The sequence below is a fragment of the Serinus canaria genome, chromosome 27, assembly GCF_022539315.1.
Source record: "Serinus canaria isolate serCan28SL12 chromosome 27, serCan2020, whole genome shotgun sequence".
NCBI classification, from domain to species: domain Eukaryota; kingdom Metazoa; phylum Chordata; class Aves; order Passeriformes; family Fringillidae; genus Serinus; species Serinus canaria.
Window position 1 is genome coordinate 884,084 of NC_066340.1, and position 17,092 is coordinate 901,175.

Here is a 17,092-nt window from a genome sequence, read left to right on the forward strand (position 1 = left end):
TCTCAGGACTTTCAGGACGCTGTGCTCCATCTGCTGGGAGATATTTCTGCCCTCCAGCTCTATCCAGGCCTTGCCCCCAAACCTCTGTGTCCGAAGGAAGGGGCACTGGGGTGTTCCCTGGGCTGCAGCTGGGTTTGAGGTGCCCCCAGGGTCCCCCTGAGTGTTTCAATGATGGATCTGCATGCTCTCAGTTGTGCTTTTCTCCCCGTAACAGGAAGGCAGCTCTTCCTCTCAGATTGTCTCCGAAAAATTAATGGCTGCATCCTCCCGAGCCCTCAGTGCCACGGTGGGACTGGGGGCTGGCCCTGCCTGTCCCTGAGCAGCACAGGCAGGGAGCAGCAGCCCCAGCTGCTCTGCACAGCCCTGGCCCTTCCTTTGTGCTGCAGAGCCCTGGCACTGCTCAGTGCCAGCAGGTGACCACCAGCCCTGCCCATGGCAGCCTCCTGCCTCTGCTGAATCACAGGGCTGCTGCAGCACCAGGGTTGCAGCCCTGCATGCCCAGGAGCGCAAGGTTTTCCCCTGACTGCAGCCCAGCATACCCAGAGGTGCAAGGTTTTCCCCTGGCTGCAGCCCTGCATGCCCTGGAGAAATGCAAGGACTTCCCTCGGTTGCATGTCCTGGAGAAATGCAAGGTTTCCCCCTGACTGCAGCCCTGCATGCCCAGAGGTGCAAGGCTTTCTCCTGACTGCAGCCCTGCATGCCCTGGAGAAATGCAAGGACTTCCCCCGGTTGCATGTCCTGGAGAAATGCAAGGTTTTCCCCTGACTGCAGCCCTGCATTGTCAGGAGAAGGGCTTCCCCAGGCTGCAGCCCTGCATGTCCTGGAGAAATGCAAGGATTTCCCCTGGCTGCAGCCCTGCATGCCCAGGAGAAGGACTTCCCCCAGTTGCATGTCCTGGAGGAATGCAGGTTTTCCCCTGGCTGCAGCCCTGCATGCCCAGGAGAGGTGCAAGGACATCCCAGGCTGCATGTCTGGAGAAATGCAAGGTTTTCTGAGGCTGCAGCCCTGCATGCCCTGGAGAAATGCAGCTTTTCCCCAGGCTGCAGCCCTGCATGCCCAGGAGCTCAAGGCTTTCCCCTGATGGTCATGGCAAACGTGTGATCACTGAAATCCATCTCTGGATAGTCCTGGTGTCCCCCCCGTGTCACTTTTGGGTGGCTTTGAAGGTGATGAGTGTCTTGTGGTAGCTGTGTGTCCACGGGGATGGAAGGATCCCTTCCCACAGCAGCATCACACCTCAGCAGCAAGCACAGCTCTTGGGAGACTGGTTAAACTGGGAAATGCAGAGCTTGGAGCATGCACCAGGAGTCAGTCAGCACTTGGCCTGCTGCTCACAGGGACCTCCTGGGGCAGAGCTGTGCCACAGCAGTGTCCTGGGTGCTCCTGGGTGCCAGGGCAGTGTCCTGGGTGCACCAGGGTGCCAGGGCAGTTTCCTGGGTGGGTGCCAGGGTGCCAGGGCAGTTGTCCCTTAGGTGCACCAGGGTGGAGGGCAGTGTCCGGAGTGCACCGGGTGACCGGGGTGCCAGGGCAGTGTCCTGGGTGCTCCTGGGTGCTCCTGGGTGCCCAGAGGCAGGTCCTGGGGGCAACCAGGGTTGCTCCTGGGATGCCAGATGCAGTGTCTGGGTGATCATGGGTGCCAGGGCACTGTATGGGTGCCACCAAGGTGCTCAGGGGTGCCAGAGCGTTCATGGGTGACTCCTGAGGTGCAAGGGCGGCAGTGTCCTGGGTATTGCTCCTGGGTGCTCCGGGTGCCAGAGCGTGTCCTGGGTGCTCCTGGGTGCCAGAGCAGTGTCCTGGGTGCTCCTGGGTGCCAGGGCAGTGTCCTGGGTGCTCCTGGGTGCTCCTGGGGCTGGCCAGAGCAGGCATGGGTTGCCACCAGGGTGATACTGGGTGCCAGAAGCAGTGTACTGGGTGACCTGGGGACAGGGCACGTTAATGGGTGCACCAAGGTGCTCCGGTGCCAGAGCAGTGTACTGGGTGCTCCTGGGTGCCAGGGCAGTGTCCTGGGTGCTCCGGGTGACTCAGGGTGCCAGAGCAGTGTCCTGGGTGCACCAGGGTGCCAGGGCAGTGTCCTGGGTGCTCCTGGGTGCTCCTGGGTGCCAGGGCAGTGTCCTGGGTGCTCCTGGATGCTCCTTTTGCTTGGGACATCTTAAATGCTCTTGGAACTGGAATGCAGCTGGCAGGAGTGTCCTCTGTGTTTGCTCTGAGGGATGCAGTGACTGGCACAGGCTTTTGCTTGTGCAGGAATGACCAGACCTTCCCTTTGCTCCTGTCCTGTCATGTTTTGCCTGATGTTATTTTTTACTCTCCTTTTGATGTTATTTACTCTCCTGATGTTGTTTTTTACTCTCCTTTTCAGGTACCTTTGCTGAGAGGTGGCAGAGCAGCCTCAGGACACCACCATGATGGAGGATCACGCACCTGGCCAGGAAAAACATTTCTCATCAGGTGAGCACATCCAGGAGGTGGTGAAGGACCTGCCTGGGCCACTGCTGGGCTAAGGAGGGACAGGGAGAGCAGCGTGGTGGTGTGAGGGGTCCTTGGAAGGACACTGAGGGTCACCTGGCTGCACCCAGGGCTCCACAGGGAGCTCACAAGATGCTCCAACGTGCAATCATTGCAAAATGCTGCCGTGGATCTCATTGTCCGTGGAGCAGAATAACCCCAGACTAGGGGGGATCCCCCTCCTGCAGCTTTGCAAGTGTGTGTTTGTGTTCACCCCTCGGTTTGCTCAGGAAGCACAGCACTGTTTTCATTTGGGGTCACAGCTCGAGGGTGCTGCTTGCTGCCTGCTTTCCTCACCTGCACAGGGACCTGGGGACAGCTGAGCAGAGAGCTCTGGGAGAGGGGGCCATGCCAGGGTCTTCCTCACCATGTTTCAGACCTGCATTTCTTCAGAAGCTTTTCCTTTCTCATTCCACCGTGCTCCACAGCTGAGCTTGGAAACTGCCAGCAAGCCTGCTGGGACTCACTCCTGGCTATGCTCCACATAAACATCATCTTAATTTCCTTTTCTTGGGGTGCTTTGGACACCTCTTTGGCCAGATAAATGGATGGCCTCTGTCCTGGAGAGGATCCACAGCCTCCATTCATCCTGGCTCTGCAGCACTGCGGTCCGGCCGCTCCTCTCAGCTTGTTTCACACATCACAGGCTCCCAGGGATTTCGCTTCTTCTTTTCCAAATCACTTTTTCCAGCTCTCATTATTTGATTTGCCCACACCTTTGCTGAGGGGAGACTTGTGCCTCTTGCCCTGCTCTTCCAGAAGATTTTGCCACCCTTTCTTGGCACGGAATGTTGTCCTGCTCCAGCCCTGCCACAACCACGGGCTGGTTTGCAGCCTCAGCCTGCTCTGGGAGGGAGAGGACAACAGAAGTTGCACATCTTTCCTCCTTACCTTGCTGAGATCTCCTTGCCTGCTTGTGCCATGCTTTGCTGTTTCTGCCTGCCCAGTTCACTGGGCTTTTCTTTTGCTGGTGGTGGGTTTCCCTGTGTTCCTTTTGGTGCTCACCCCGGTGCTTTTGGTTGGCATTTTCACGCTTTGCTCGCTTTTAGTTCAGGTGGTTTTTACTCTCCAGCTGCAGCTTCTTGCAGCTGTGGATCTGGGCAGAGAGAGTTGGTAACCCCCAGGCTCCAGGGTCATAGCCAAGGACTTGTTGTGAATATTTGAATGTTTTCCAGGCTATCCCCTTCAGATACCAGTCGATGATGGATCGGATGAGCCTGTTTCTGAAACCTCTGACGCTAAGAGCACCCCAACTACGGAAGGTGGGAGCTCTTTGACTTTCTGCTTTGGAACCATGGTGGATGGGGTCGTGGTCAAGCTCACCACAGAGTCCCCGTGCCGTGTCCTGGTGGGGTTTCTCCTCCTGAGAAACCTCTTTGTTGGTCTCATCCCTAGTGGTGTTGGCTGTGCTGCAGAGTGGGCTGGAAAGCAAGAAAGGTGAATTGTTCCTTACAGCTCAGGGAGTTGCCTGTGGTTTGTTCCCTGCAGACTTTGCAGGGGCTCTGCAAGGTCCTGGCAGTGCAGCCAGGAGCAGTCCTGTGTTAGAGTGACACAGGTTTGTGTCACTGTGCTCCCCAGGTCCTGAATGCCTCGTGGGTAGAAAGGCTCTAACTCCAGAGTGGTCTAGAGACTTGTTCACTGTTGGAATTACCTTCACTTTTTGCTGCTTTAATCTCAAGAATCTGCCTTTGGAGACCTGAGGTAGAGGCTTTAGCTGGCAAAATTGTTCTGAAAGGGAGGAAGGCTGGGCAGAGAAGCTGAGCACTGCCAGCTCTGTCCCACTGAGTGATTTTTGGGAAAGTGACTCGAGAAATCAGGACATAGAACCTGTCTGGTGCAGGAGGGGACATTATCCTGCTTTCCAGTTGGAGTGGGACTGTCAGGACGAGCAGCCAGCCCTGTGGCAGGTGGAGCTGGGTGTCCCTCTGTCCCAGAGCAGCCTCACTGGGGTGTTTTGTGCTTCTGTCCTGTCTCGATGCAGGATTGCTGTGCACCAGGGGCTGCTTTTAGTGCTGGATTTTTGGACAAAAAGGCAAAGCCTTCAGCAGCATAGGGAGCACGTTGTGGCACACTGTGTGCCAGGGGGCAGCTGGTGGTGTCCCTGTGGCTCTGGCTTTGTCATGCTTGTTCCCTCCACCAGCTCCTCTGGCTCGAGGGGGAGCCGAGTGCTTCTCTGAGCAAAAAGTTCTTCAGGCACACCCTGGCCTCCAGAGGGCTTTGCCTCTCAGCAGCTGTGTGAAAGCTGTGTTGTTTTTCAGATGCCACAGCACCTTTAGTGGAGGAAGGAGACCACGAGGATCAGGGTGGTGTGGAACAGCACGGGGAGATCCCAGAAGGAACCACAGGTGAGGGACACCAAGGTGCAGCTTCATCTCTTGCTGCAGACAGAGCAGAGGGCTGGTGCTGTGAGACAGGGACGCTGCTCCCAGTGCTGCTTCCTTCTTCTCCAGATAATTCCTCACTCAGAGCTGTCCTCTTGCCTTCCCCATCCTGGGGGGAGCTCTCAGCCTTTTCTTCTCTCCTTCTCCGCTCCACATCTGACAATCCTTCTGTCTGGTGTCTCTGGGGTGGCTTTGGCTCCCACCTCCAGGCTCCTGCCTGGTTGTTCCTGTGCCAGCAGCCCCTGGGTGCCTGTCCTGCAGCTCTTGGGCTCTGCCCAGCCCCACGGGTGTCTTTGGAGTGGCAGGTGAAAACCAGGCCACTGCAGCAGTGCTTTTAAGGATAATGCAGAGGAAGTGAAGTGACTGATTCAGCCTGAACGCCCTCTGGGCACTCACTGCACCTGGGCCTGGTTTTCCAGGGAAGGATGGGGCCTTTCAGAGGCAGAGCAGGGAGTGACTGTGGCAGTGCTGTGTGTGGGAGAGCAGGATATGGGAGGGCAGGTCTGTGAGTGAAAAATCAGGACGTGTCCCCTGTGCCATAGTGGCTTTCCCTGGAAGCATCAGGCAGGACCTGAGAAAGAAAAGCAGTGGGTAGAAAAGGGCTTCTGCCAGTGCCAAGCACTGAAATAAACTCACAGCAGTGAAATTTCTGTGCTGCATCCAGTCCCTGAGCTGCTGGCAGAGCCCTGGGCTGAAACACAGAGGCTCTGGTGCAAGATCTGACTCTCCCAGGGAGCCAGTGTATCCTGGACTGCTTGGAAAAAAATGGGGAAAACTGAAAAAGTCCTAGTTTGACTGCAGAGCTGTGGCATACCCATGTAATTGTTGAGGCTAGCTTGAAAGTAGTCATAGAATAAACAGAAAAAAATGCAGGTGGAGACAAACCATCATCACTGTGAAGAAAACCTCGAGTCTCTGATGTAGTCCTGAGGTTCAGGATTTCTCTAGCTTTGGATCAGGCTGGTCTCCCCCAGCCTTGGCAGGGTTCACAGGCTGGTCACAGACACCACGAAGGTGAGCTCAGGTAAGAGACATTCGTGGAGTGCTGCTGGCCATGGAAAGGCCAGGTGGGGGTAGAAGAGGAAATGCATCCAGAAGTTTCCTTGCTCCTTAACAGCCTGTTTTCTGCCTGGAAGAGCTTGTGCTGAGCTGCCATTCAGGATGTGGAAGCTGGTGAAACCCTGCTCTGGTCTGAGGAGCAGGGGCTGAACAGATCCACCCAGATCCATCACCGCTGTGGGGAGATTTCCTTGCTGATTCTGCCCTGCTGTGATACAGCAGAGATCCTGCTCACTCTGTGGGCAGCCTCAGCAGGGAGGCAGATCCATTCTCCAGGCACATATTTCAACTTAACTCTTCTTTTGATCATGTTTTTCCCCTTCTTTCTCCGCCCTGGGAGCAGCTGAAGAGGCGGGCGTGGGAGCCACTCCCAACCTGGAGGACCACGCTGCAGGAGATGCCACTCAAGGTGGGTCAGTTTTCTGTCACTGGGACCAGTCATTGCTGCCCAACTGGTTGGTGGTGGCTTGGGAGCTTTGTTCTGTCAGGAAATGCTCTGCCCTGCTCAGCAGCTGTGCAGTTCTCCCTGTTCCTGGCAGGGCAGGGCCATCCACACTTGGGATGTTCCAACATAACTCATTTCAGGGAGCTGCAGCTCCTCATCCACCAGATTTCCCTCTCAGATGGCCAAAGTCAAGGTCCTTGTTTGTCCAGCTGCAAAACCAGGGTGTTCTCCAGGCTGGAAAAGCTGAAGGACAGAGCTGGGATGTGCTGGGGCCAGAGGAGCTGCTCAGATTGAGCAGAGGCAGTGCAGGCCCTGTGCTCACACATGAAACCAGCAAGTTGTTTAATTATTTGACTTCCTAAAGTAAAACAGGACTGGAATCTACTCACTCAGACCCTGACTCCAGCATTGAGGGATTTTTCTCCTCATCCCAGTCTTGGGGAATGTGAGTGAGGAAGGCAGACAGTGGGCAGTGAGAGTTCTCACAGCATTCATTATCTATCTGCTTAAATGGGCTGAAAATTATCCAGGGACCATTTGCCCACCTGGAAAGTTTCTCTTGACTCTCCTCAGTTCAGACTTGATGGAAAATTTGGTTTTCCCAAAGCCCCCAGTGCTGGTTTGATCCCACAGGGCAAACTTTGGGGCTGAGACTCCCTGTGGTGTTTCTGTCCTGCCTGCCCTGCCCACCACAGCACTAATTTATTGTGCTGCTTAAAGTCTTAGTCAAAAGCCATTTTGTGAAGCAGTTTGCTGTGCAGTAAACAGAACAAATCCCTCCAGTTGAGCACTGTCTTTCCTCTTGGTGGCTCCATTAGTGCCTTTAGACATCCATGGCTCTTACAGAAATAAATAGGTTTTGCCTTCTCAGCTCAGGGCAGAATTCAGGTTTTTGTTGCTTTCCACACAGAGAGCTGAGCACAGTTCTGTGCACTCTGCTCCCTGCAATTAGAATAAAACCTTTCCTTGCCTGGCCAGTGGTTTTTGGACTGTCAGCTCTTCTAAATATGAAATAGTGGCTCCATTATAAGAAAGAAATCAGGATTGTTAGTGGAGGAGGTTGAAGTTCTCTCTTCTCTCTGCCCTGGTTTGGGTGCTGTTTCTCACCAGGTTTTTCCCAAGCCCTTTCTGCCTTGTCCTGGGATCTTCCAGCTGTCTCATGCCAGGTCTTGGTGTGGTTGTTTCACTTAACTGTGATATTCTCTTTAAATGGAGAGGACACTGATGAAAGACCAGTCTTGACTTCATCTTTTCTTGTTTTAATCTCGTTTGTTAATCTGCCAGCAGTGATCTCAGGGCTCTGATTTAGGCTCTTTACCTGCTCAGTGCTCAGAGAGACCAAGGAGTCCTTGAAGCTGAACCAGCTCATAATACAAGAGGCACATTCTTGCAGGGCTGGTGACTCCAAAGCAATGAACACAGGTGAATTCTCCATTGCTCAGGGCATCTTTCCTTCAGCTGGAGGGATTTCCAACAGAAAAGCTCCAGCTCAATTGGAAGAGCTGGCTTCATGCAGCAGTTGTTGGGTGGGATTGTAAAGGTCTGTGTCGTGCACAGAGCAGTGACAGAACAGAATCCCCTCTTCCACACACACACACCAAAAAAGAAAAGAGAATCAGACAAATCTTTTGCCTCTGTGGCCTCCGGTTCTGGGGTTCAAATGTCACCCAGCCAAATGATGGCAGAGCAGCAGCACTGGAGCTCTCAGGGGTCCCAAACTGCTGTGGCCCTGTGGCTACAGCCACGTTCTTCTCCACAGTCCTTTCCCTGCTCTGGCATGGCAGGGCAGTGCCCTTCCCAAGCTCCTGGGCAGTGGGAATGATCCAAGGGCAAAGCAGAGGTGGTTTGAGCTCTGAAGCCAGTGCTGTGTGTGCCTGAGCTTCTCCCCAGGGGAGGGAAGGCAGGCAGGGGTTCCGTGAGCTCAGGAAGGAGGACAGAGCTCTGGCCCTTGGGGCAAGAAGAGGTGGGCACTGACCAGCAAACTGATGGTCCAGTGGTGGTGTTGGGGAAAATGGGAATGTTCCTGGCTTCTGGAAACCTCTACAGCTAAACCAGCTCAAGGAGTGCAGGGTGAACCCAGCCACCTCCGAGCTGGGTCCAGGCAGGATCCGATCTCAGCTGCTGTTCCTGATTCCCGTGGGGATCAGAGTTCTCTAAAGGCAAAAGCCACTCTAGGAGCCAGCTGTCTGTTCAGTGGGGTGGGGTGGGATTGCTTTTATCCTTGGTTGCCAGTAGAAATGCTGAATCTCTCCCTTTCCGTGATGTTTGACATGCCTGTGCTCATTTCTTGCCCATGCTTCACACCCCACGTCTTCGACTCCAGGCGAGCCGAGCTCTGCAAAGCTCCAGCCTGGCCCTCGGGAGCGTGGGGGAGAGGCAGTGAAAGGTGCCAGCCAGCCCCCAGAGCAGGGGCTGGGCCCTCAGCAGCCACCTGTGCCCCGTGAAGCCAAGGCTCCAGCAGCAGCTCCCACCAGGATCGAGGTCACCATCCCAATCCCCCTGGACATGTACCAAGGCTCCGGAGGCAGCAGGGAGCCCTGGGACCAGGCAGGCAGAGAAGGCAGCAGTGCAGAGCCAGAGATGGGCCCTGCAGGAGCAGCAGGAGGCACAGGTGACCAAAAAGATGGACCATCATCTCCTTTGTGTGCCAGAGCCACCATCAAGGAAGGTTCTGGTGGACGGGAGAGGGATGAGGAGCGGGATGTTGGTGAAACTCCTGGGCAGGGTTTGCCTTCCCTCGTGGATCAGCGTGTTCCTCTGGGGTCTGAAAAGGGCTCGTGTCCAGCAGCTGCCCAGGAGACTGGTGAAGAATCTGCTGGAGAAAACAAGTCCAAAGGTGTCCTCAGAGACACCCCAGGGGAGGCACTTCTGGTTGAAGCTGAGTCACATAAAGCAGGAGAGGACCAAGAGGAGAAGCGAGAGCTGCTGGGGGGAGAAGGAGCTGCAGACACCCCCCTGCCAGAGCCTTCTGGAAGTGTCTCCCAGAAACCCGAGGAGGGAGAAGATTCTGGGCCCGTGCTAGAAACAGCCAAACTCCCTGCTGAGGTAGAAGATGATGTGAAGGATGAAGATGCTGCTTTGGGAGAGGCTGTGCCAGCCTCGGGGGGCCGCCGGCCGCCCAGGAGGAAGCCAGGTGGGCTGGCTGCAGACAAGGCCAGTCGTGTCCCTCTGCTCAAAGGTGTGTGCTCCAGCACTGCAGCTTGCTGCCACCTGGGCTCCTGCTGCTTGGAGCTGGCCTGGAGCGTGCTGTGACTGATCCAGAGCGCTGCTGCTCCCTCCCTGCCCCTCCCTCTTCACTCAATCCTGGGCTGGATTGACAGACCCTTGTGCTGTGGTTCTGCCTGCCTTGCATGGTGCTGGCGTGTCCCTAATCATGCTTTTTTTCCACCTGTTTTTGTTTTGATTCCCTTGGATCTGTTGGGTGGGTGCTTTAACTCCCACCTGAGAAGAGGAGGACCTGGATGTGGCTCTGGCCTGGTGGAGTGGGGCTCACCTGGCGTGTGCAGCTTGTTCCAGCAGGACACGTGCCTGGTTTGCATGGCTGCTCCAATAACTCTTGGAATTGGCTTTCCTAAAGAGGAGGGAGGAGGAAAAAAAAAGGCAAGGATGGCAGATCTAACCATGGAAAAGCTCCCACGCTGATCCTGTTTCTTGTATTTTCCCCTTAAATATCTGCTGCTGGAGGCAGGGGCTGCAGCCAGCAGGGCCTTTCCCCACTGCCAGGCATGTCCATTGCTCTTCCAAAGCATCCTGCTGCCATCCCAGCTCTGGATGGGGTGTCCCTGGCTGTGCCAGCACGTTGCTGGCTCTGGGGGCTCAGCAAAAGCTGGAGGCATCTCAGCAGTGTGTGGGCTTGGGAGGGCAGCCTTGGGTAAAGCTTTGAGCTCAGCCCTACATGCTCGAGCATCTCTTGGACCTTTCCTTTGTGTTTTCCACCTCTCCTGGGTTCAGGAAGGTCCCAGCTCAGTGGCCAAAGGCAGCTGGGTCTGTGAGCTGTGGTGAGGAGCCAGGGCGGCAGGACACGTGCTGCTGTCTCACCGTGTTGGACCTCAGCTCTGGCTCTCTAGGGCAGGTCCTGGGGGAAGCTCTGCCTTTTCCCCCAGCTCCACATTCCACAGGCTGGCTTGGCTGCTCCCACCAGCCTGGGAATGCTGCTGGGCTTGGGGCTTGGGCAGAAATTGTGGATGGAGCTTTTTCCCCTGGAGCCAAAGCTCAAGACACGTTTCTCCTTGCTCCCTGTGGGATCAGCTGTGGGCAGCCTCCCTCCTGTGCTGCAGGGCACTGGCATGGCTTGCACTGGAGCCTGGCACCACAGCAGGGTGGGGAGGCACTGCCCAGAGCCAGCCAGCTTCTGATTCAGTAGCAGAAGTTCAATGATTTAATTTCCCCTTCAAGGACAGAGATGCTCGGTGGGGTTTGGCTCCAGCTCAGCTGAGTTTGGGAGGGGTCAGGGCTGGATTGAAGCATTGTCCCTGTCCTCAGGGAAGGGCTGATCCCCCAGGGAGGGTTTCCCAGCACTGGGGAGAATACCAGCAGCTTCTCCTCCCAGTTAGCTGAAGATGGGGGGAAAGGGCTTTGTTAGGAGTGCCTTGGAGTACAAACTTTCTATCTCCTCCACGTTTCTAATCTCCTCATTAGACTGACCCAGGTGGAAGGGGCACCGTGCTGGGGGGCAGAGAGCAGCCTGTCAGGAGAGGTGGGAATTAACAACAGCCAGGGATAAAAGTGCTCTGCAACACCAACTGAAGAACCCCTTGAATGAGATCCCAGTGCTGCTGGGCTGGGGCTTCCTTCAGTTTGGGTCTCTGTTTATGTAACTGTTAGAGCAAGTGGGTGTTTCAGAGGGTTGAAGGGAACTTTCTGTGCTGAGCTGGGTGGATCCTGCAGGAGCTGGGTGGAAATCTGGGCAAAATGCTCCCTCACCAACCTCCCTGGAGTGTCTGGTCCCCAGTGCTGACTAACACAGGCTGATCTGCTGGCACAGAAGGAACGGGATGAGGAGTGGTGCGAGGATTTCTGCAGGGAGTGGTGACTTTGTCACGTTTCTGAGCGCAGTACTGAGGGACAGGGAACACCCCCAGCAGTGTGTTGCCATCTCTGGAGTTTATGACCAGTCCCAGGAGGTGTAACTCTGTGTTTCCATCTGTCAGGTCGTGTTGACAAGGAAGGGACCGAAGCTGATGAAAAGAAACCCAAGGTAAGCTAAAAATCAAAACCAGGGGTGACACCTGTCCGTGTTCCTGGCTCCTCTCCTGCCCTCCTGCCTCTTAGGAAACCTTCCCATTATGTTCCATTTTTCCATTTGTTTTCAAGTGTGTTTTTATTTTTCCTTCCCTCCCCTGGGTTTGGATGGTGCAATCCACGGGTTCTTTGAGGGTGAGGGAATGATCCAAATCTAAATCAAGCACGTGGCTCATGGGGTTGGGTGGGAGGTTGGAGAAAGCATTTTATCAGCCCAGGACTGAAAAGCAGCAGCTGACATTGGGGCAGACTCCAAACTGCACTGGGGACAAACATAACTGTAAACAAAACATGTAATTAAAACAATAAATGAAATAATTTAAGCCTTGCAGGTCAAAAAATATCCTGAGTTGGAAGGGATCCACAAGAATAGCCAAACCCAGCTCCTGGCTTGCACAGGACATCCCCCAAAAAAGATGCTGTGTTGTGTTCTGGGTGAGGAACAGAGTTTAACCATGGGTAAATCCCAGAAGCTGAACAATCCCTGTCCCACTGGGAATTTGGAGGAGGTTTAGCTCAGCTGGCCATTATCCTGGGGAGTGCCTGAGTGGGATAATGGACAAGCTGAGGGGAAATGCAGTGGGTGAAGAGTTAAAGATGAGGAATAGAATGATTTTCTAACCCTGAAATTGGTTATTTCTCTGTGTACAGCCCTGGCAGCCCCTACCCCACACCCAGCTCTGTATTGCACCTTCTAATCCTATTTAATGTCGCTGATCCCATTTTATTTCCCTGCCATGCTGATTTTCATTTGTTTCTGTTCCCATTTTATTTCATTTCCACCTCCAAGAAATCCTCACCTTGCCCTGCCAAACCCCCTGGCTCCACTGCCCCCCTCCGGCACGCAGCCCCTCCGAAAGCACCCTGCAGCCCTGCCAGTGCCTCCAAAGCACCCTGCAGCCCTGCCAGTGCCTCCAAAGCACCCTGCAGCCCTGCCAGTGCCTCCAAAGCACCCTGCAGCCCTGCCAGTGCCTCCAAAGCACCCTGCAGCCCTGCCAGTGCCTCCCAACGAGCCTGTCCTGCCACCCCCCGGCCTGCCAGCACAGGAATGCAGGAAACCAGAGCCAAGGTAAGGGACTGGGCTAGGACAGAGGCCAGGGCAGCACCTGAAGGCATTCCTGGCATTCCTGGCTGCTGCAGGTCCTTCCCTGTCCCTGGAGAGGGGGATGTGCTCCCTGCAGCTGCCCTGGTGATGCCAGGCTTGGCCCTGGCTCTGGGAGGACCCAGCACAAAGGGCTCCTTGCTGCAGGTGTGCCCCCATCCCCCTGTCCCTTGGTGCCCTTCCTTGTTTGGCAGCTCTGGCTGTGTTTCACAGGTGAGTTTGAGCTGTGCCAGAGCTGCAGGTGCTGCACGGGGTTAGGGAGGGGCAGCACATCCCTGGCCAATCCTGCAGGGTGAGCAGAACCTCAGAGCTTTCTCTCTTTGTGACATTCAGACACATGAACACCCCCGTGGGGACAGCACAGGGTGTTCAGGTCACACACAACTACAACATCCTGGCATGGCTGGGGTCAGAGATGAGCTTAAATCTCATCCAGTGCCACCCCTGCCATGGCAGGGACACCTCCCACTGTCCCAGGCTGCTCCAGCCTCAGTGTCCAGCCTGGCCTTGGGCACTGCCAGGGATCCTGCTCTGGGCAGCCTGTGCCAGTCACAGGTGCTGTGTTTTTACAGACATTACAAATATTACATGCACAAACACAGAATTTATCTTCTGCACAAAATTTTGGCAGAACAGGGGAAACCAAAGGGATGAAATTTAGAGGGCAGGGGTGTGGCTAAGGCAGGTGTGAGGGTGCAGTGCATGGCATAGCTGCAGCCAAGGGAAAGGTCACAGCCTTCCCTGTGCCCTGCCTGTGGGCTTGGGGCACCAGGTGTGAACAGGCACATTCCAGGTGTGGGGAATCCCAGGGAAAAGTGGGAGGGGTGGCAGCCTGTCCCTGACTCTCTGAGGGGTGGCAGCCTGTCCCTGACTCTGACCAGAGGGGTGGCAGCCTGTCCCTGACTGATTGAAGGCTGGCAGCCTGTCCCCAGCTCTCTGAGGGGTGGCAGCCTGTCCCTGACTGATTGAGGGCTGGCACCCTGTCCCTGACTCTCTGAGGGGTGGCAGCCTGTCCCTGACTCTCTGATCCCAGAGGTGGCAGCCTGTCCCTGACTCTCTGAGGGGTGGCAGCCTGTCCCTGACTGATTGAGGGCTGGCACCCTGTCCCTGACTCTCTGAGGGGTGGCAGCCTGTCCTTGGCTCTCTGAGGGGTGGCAGTCTGTCCCTGACTCTGATTGAGGGGTGGCAGCCTGTCCCCAGCTCTCTGATCCCAGGGGTAGCATTCTGTCCTCAGCTCTCTAAGGGGTGGCAGCCTGTCCCTGACTCTCTGCTCCCAGGGCTGGCAGCCTGTCCCTGACGTCCCTGTGTGTCCCCAGGGCTGGCAGCCTGTCCCTGACATCCCTGTGTGTCCATAGGGGTGGCAGCCTGTCCCTGACTCTGACCAGAGGGGTGGCAGCCTGTCCCTGACGTCCCTGTGTGTCCCCAGGGCTGGCAGCCTGTCCCTGGCTCTGACCAGAGGGCTGCCAGCCTGTCCCTGACATCCCTGTGTGTCCCCAGGGGTGGCAGCCTGTCCCTGGCTCTGACCAGAGGGCTGCCAGCCTGTCCCTGACATCGCTGTGTGTCCCCAGGGCCCGGAGGCGCGGGCTGGCTCCAAGACGGGCTCGGCGCGCGCGGGGCAGGCACAGAGGAACTCCACCAACGCCACCCGCATCCCGGCCAAGACCCCCACGGCCCCCAAGACCCCTCCCAGCTCCGGTAGGTGACGGTGGCAGCGTGTGCTGGTGGCTGGGTGGTGCTGCTGGGCAGTGCCAGGGGTTCATGACCAAACCCAGCCCTCTCCTGGGACTCTGAGTCCTTCCAGGTGCTGCTCAGTGCCTGTGTTCCTGCTGTCTCCAGGGTGTAGGAGAGGCCAGTTGCTTTATCCTGTGGGATTTCCTCAAATTTGGAAGATTTAGGCAGCTCCATTTTTTTTTTTTTAATCCAGCTGCTCGTTTTCTCTCTGATGATATTCACAAAGAGCAGGGGCAAGAGGATCAATTCTTCGATTACAGGAGTGGAGATTAGCCCATTATGCTCAGAGAAGAAAACCCCAGAAAGCATCAGGCATTGTGAATTTCCATTAAAATGGTGCATTTCACTGGATGTATACATATATTTCATACTTAACCAGAGCTGCATAAAACCTTAAATCAATTAATTTTCCAGCTTTATTATGTTTAAGCATCTTTCTCATTCACTAAACAGGCAGAAAGGAGCAGAAAAAGCCACCTCCTGCAGCAGCAAAGACTGAGAAAGGTGATGTTTAAGGGTCTTCTTTTCTTCTTTCGTTTCCTTTTCAAACTGGGGACAGTGCTAAGCTGCTCAGCGACCAGCCTTAGTTAATTACAGAAAATAGTTTCCTGAAAGTGCTTCCAAATTTCCGATAGAAAAGCATTTCTGAGTGTCTTTTGTCTGTAATTCGTCGTGCCACGCTCGGGTGGGGATGATCCAGGCAATGGAGACCATCTTCCTTCTGGGATATAATATTTGAATCGCAGTTTTTCCTTCAAAATGGACTAGAAGAAAGTGCAGCCAGCAGCCTCCCCCTGCCCTGGGCTGTCGGGTGGGCTCTGGGACGAGGCAGAGCAGCCCCTCGGGGGCAGCAGGGGAGGGCTCCTGACCCGGGGCTGTGCTGTGTACAAACTGCAGGTGAGCAGCCCAAGTCTGGAGACAGAAGCGGTTACAGCAGTCCCGGCTCCCCCGGGACTCCAGGCAGCCGTTCCCGCACCCCCTCTCTGCCCACCCCACCAGCCAGGGAGCCCAAGAAGGTGGCAGTGGTTCGCACCCCCCCGAAATCTCCCGCCTCCGCCAAGACCCGCGTGCAGCCGGCGGCCGCGCCCATGCCCGACCTGAAAAACGTCAAGTCCAAAATCGGCTCCACCGATAACCTGAAGCACCAGCCCGGAGGTGGCAAGGTAAACAAGGGCTCTGCTCCTGGCTGGGGAGGGGGGCAGCGTGCTGGACATTCCCTCTGGGCTGGCAGGGCCTCCCTGGAGCTGCCCTGGGCACCGGGCAGGGCTCCAGCCTGGCTCTGCTTCACTTGGAAGGTTTGGGCTGGGATGCTCGGCCTGGAGTTGCTTGCCTGGCTTGGTGCAGCTCAGCTGTGCCATGGAGAGCTGTGCCATGGAGAGCTGTGCCATGGAGAGCTCGTGGTGAGGGTGCCCTGGGGGAATGACCGTCCCTGGTGGTGCCCAGGCAGGGACAGAGGTGGTGGGCTGAGGAGTGGCAGGGTCAGGGCTGTGTTTCTGAAGCCACCCTGTGCCTGGAGCAGTCCTTCCAGCACAGCAAGGTCTGTCTCCTCCTCCTGAGGGTCTCAGGCTCGGAGCCCACGTTGGCAAGGTTTTGGGTGGTGTTGTGCAGGGTGGCACGGCCAGAACTGGTGGCACTTCTGTCCCTTCAAACACTCTGCACTCCCAGAAAAGCTGTTTCACCAGCCAAGTGACCTCTGGGCTCCAAGTGCTTGGGAGTGAGGGTCTTGGGTTAAATTCTGCAAGCCTGGCAGGGGGCACTGCCTGTCCTGGGGGTGGCACTGCCTGTCCTGGGGGTGGCACTGCCTGTCCTGCGGGTGGCACTGCCTGTCCTGGGGGTGGCACTGCCTGTCCTGGGGGTGGCACTGCCTGTCTTGGGGTGGCACTGCCTGTCCTGCGGATGGCACTGCCTGTCCTGGGGTGGCACTGCCTGTCCTGGGAGTGGCATTGCCTGTCCTGGGAGTGGCACTGCCTGTCCTGCGGGTGGCACTGCCTGTCCTGGGGGTGGCACTGCCTGTCCTGCTGGTGGCACTGCCTGTCCTGGGGGTGGCACTGCCTGTCTTGGGGGTGGCACTGCCTGTCTTAGTGTGGCACTGCCTGTCCTGGGGTGGCACTGCCTGTCCTGGGGGGTGGCACAGCCTGTCCTGCGGATGGCACTGCCTGTCCTGGGAGTGGCATTGCCTGTCCTGGGGTGGCACTGCCTGTCCTGCGGGTGGCACTGCCTGTCTTGGGGGTGGCACTGCCTGTCTTAGTGTGGCACTGCCTGTCCTGCGGGTGGCACTGCCTGTCTTGGGGGTGGCACTGCCTGTCCTGGGGGTGGCACTGCCTGTCCTGGAGTGGCACAGCCTGTCCTGCGGATGGCACTGCCTGTCCTGGGGGTGGCACTGCCTGTCCTGCGGGTGGCACTGCCTGTCCTGGGGGGTGGCACTGCCTGTCCTGCGGGTGGCACTGCCTGTCCTGGGGGTGGCACTGCCTGTCCTGGGGGTGACACTGCCTGTTTTGGGGGTGGCACTGCCTGTCCTGGGGTGGCACTGCCTGTCCTGGGAGTGGCACTGCCTGTCCTGGGGGTGGCACTGCCTGTCCTGGGGGTGGCACTGCCTGTCCTGGGGGTGACACTGCCTGTCCTGGAGTG

General features: G+C 56.6%; 1 protein-coding gene across 28 annotated transcripts in view; it reads left to right on the forward strand.

Annotated features, from left to right (window-relative positions):
• The window catches only part of MAPT (microtubule associated protein tau), a 43,665-nt gene that overhangs the window by 15,609 nt on the left and 10,964 nt on the right, over positions 1–17,092 (forward strand). For 13 of the 28 annotated variants that reach the window (XR_007780221.1, XR_007780222.1, XR_003945104.2 and 10 more), the window contains exons 2-11: positions 2,360–2,448; positions 3,681–3,767; positions 4,764–4,850; positions 6,289–6,354; positions 8,714–9,568; positions 11,541–11,587; positions 12,422–12,700; positions 14,302–14,428; positions 14,918–14,968; positions 15,362–15,627. Coding sequence is in view for 23 of the 28 variants with exons in the window: in XM_050985462.1 (XP_050841419.1) it covers positions 2,403–2,448; positions 3,681–3,767; positions 4,764–4,850; positions 6,289–6,354; positions 8,714–9,568; positions 11,541–11,587; positions 12,422–12,700; positions 14,302–14,428; positions 14,918–14,968; positions 15,362–15,627 (1,911 nt within the window). In the remaining 5 variants the exon portion in view is untranslated. The remainder of the gene's footprint in view (positions 1–2,359; positions 2,449–3,680; positions 3,768–4,763; positions 4,851–6,288; positions 6,355–8,713; positions 9,569–11,540; positions 11,588–12,421; positions 12,701–14,301; positions 14,429–14,917; positions 14,969–15,361; positions 15,628–17,092) is intronic. The other 15 variants (XM_050985467.1, XM_050985471.1, XM_050985473.1 and 12 more) reach the window with 9 other exon arrangements.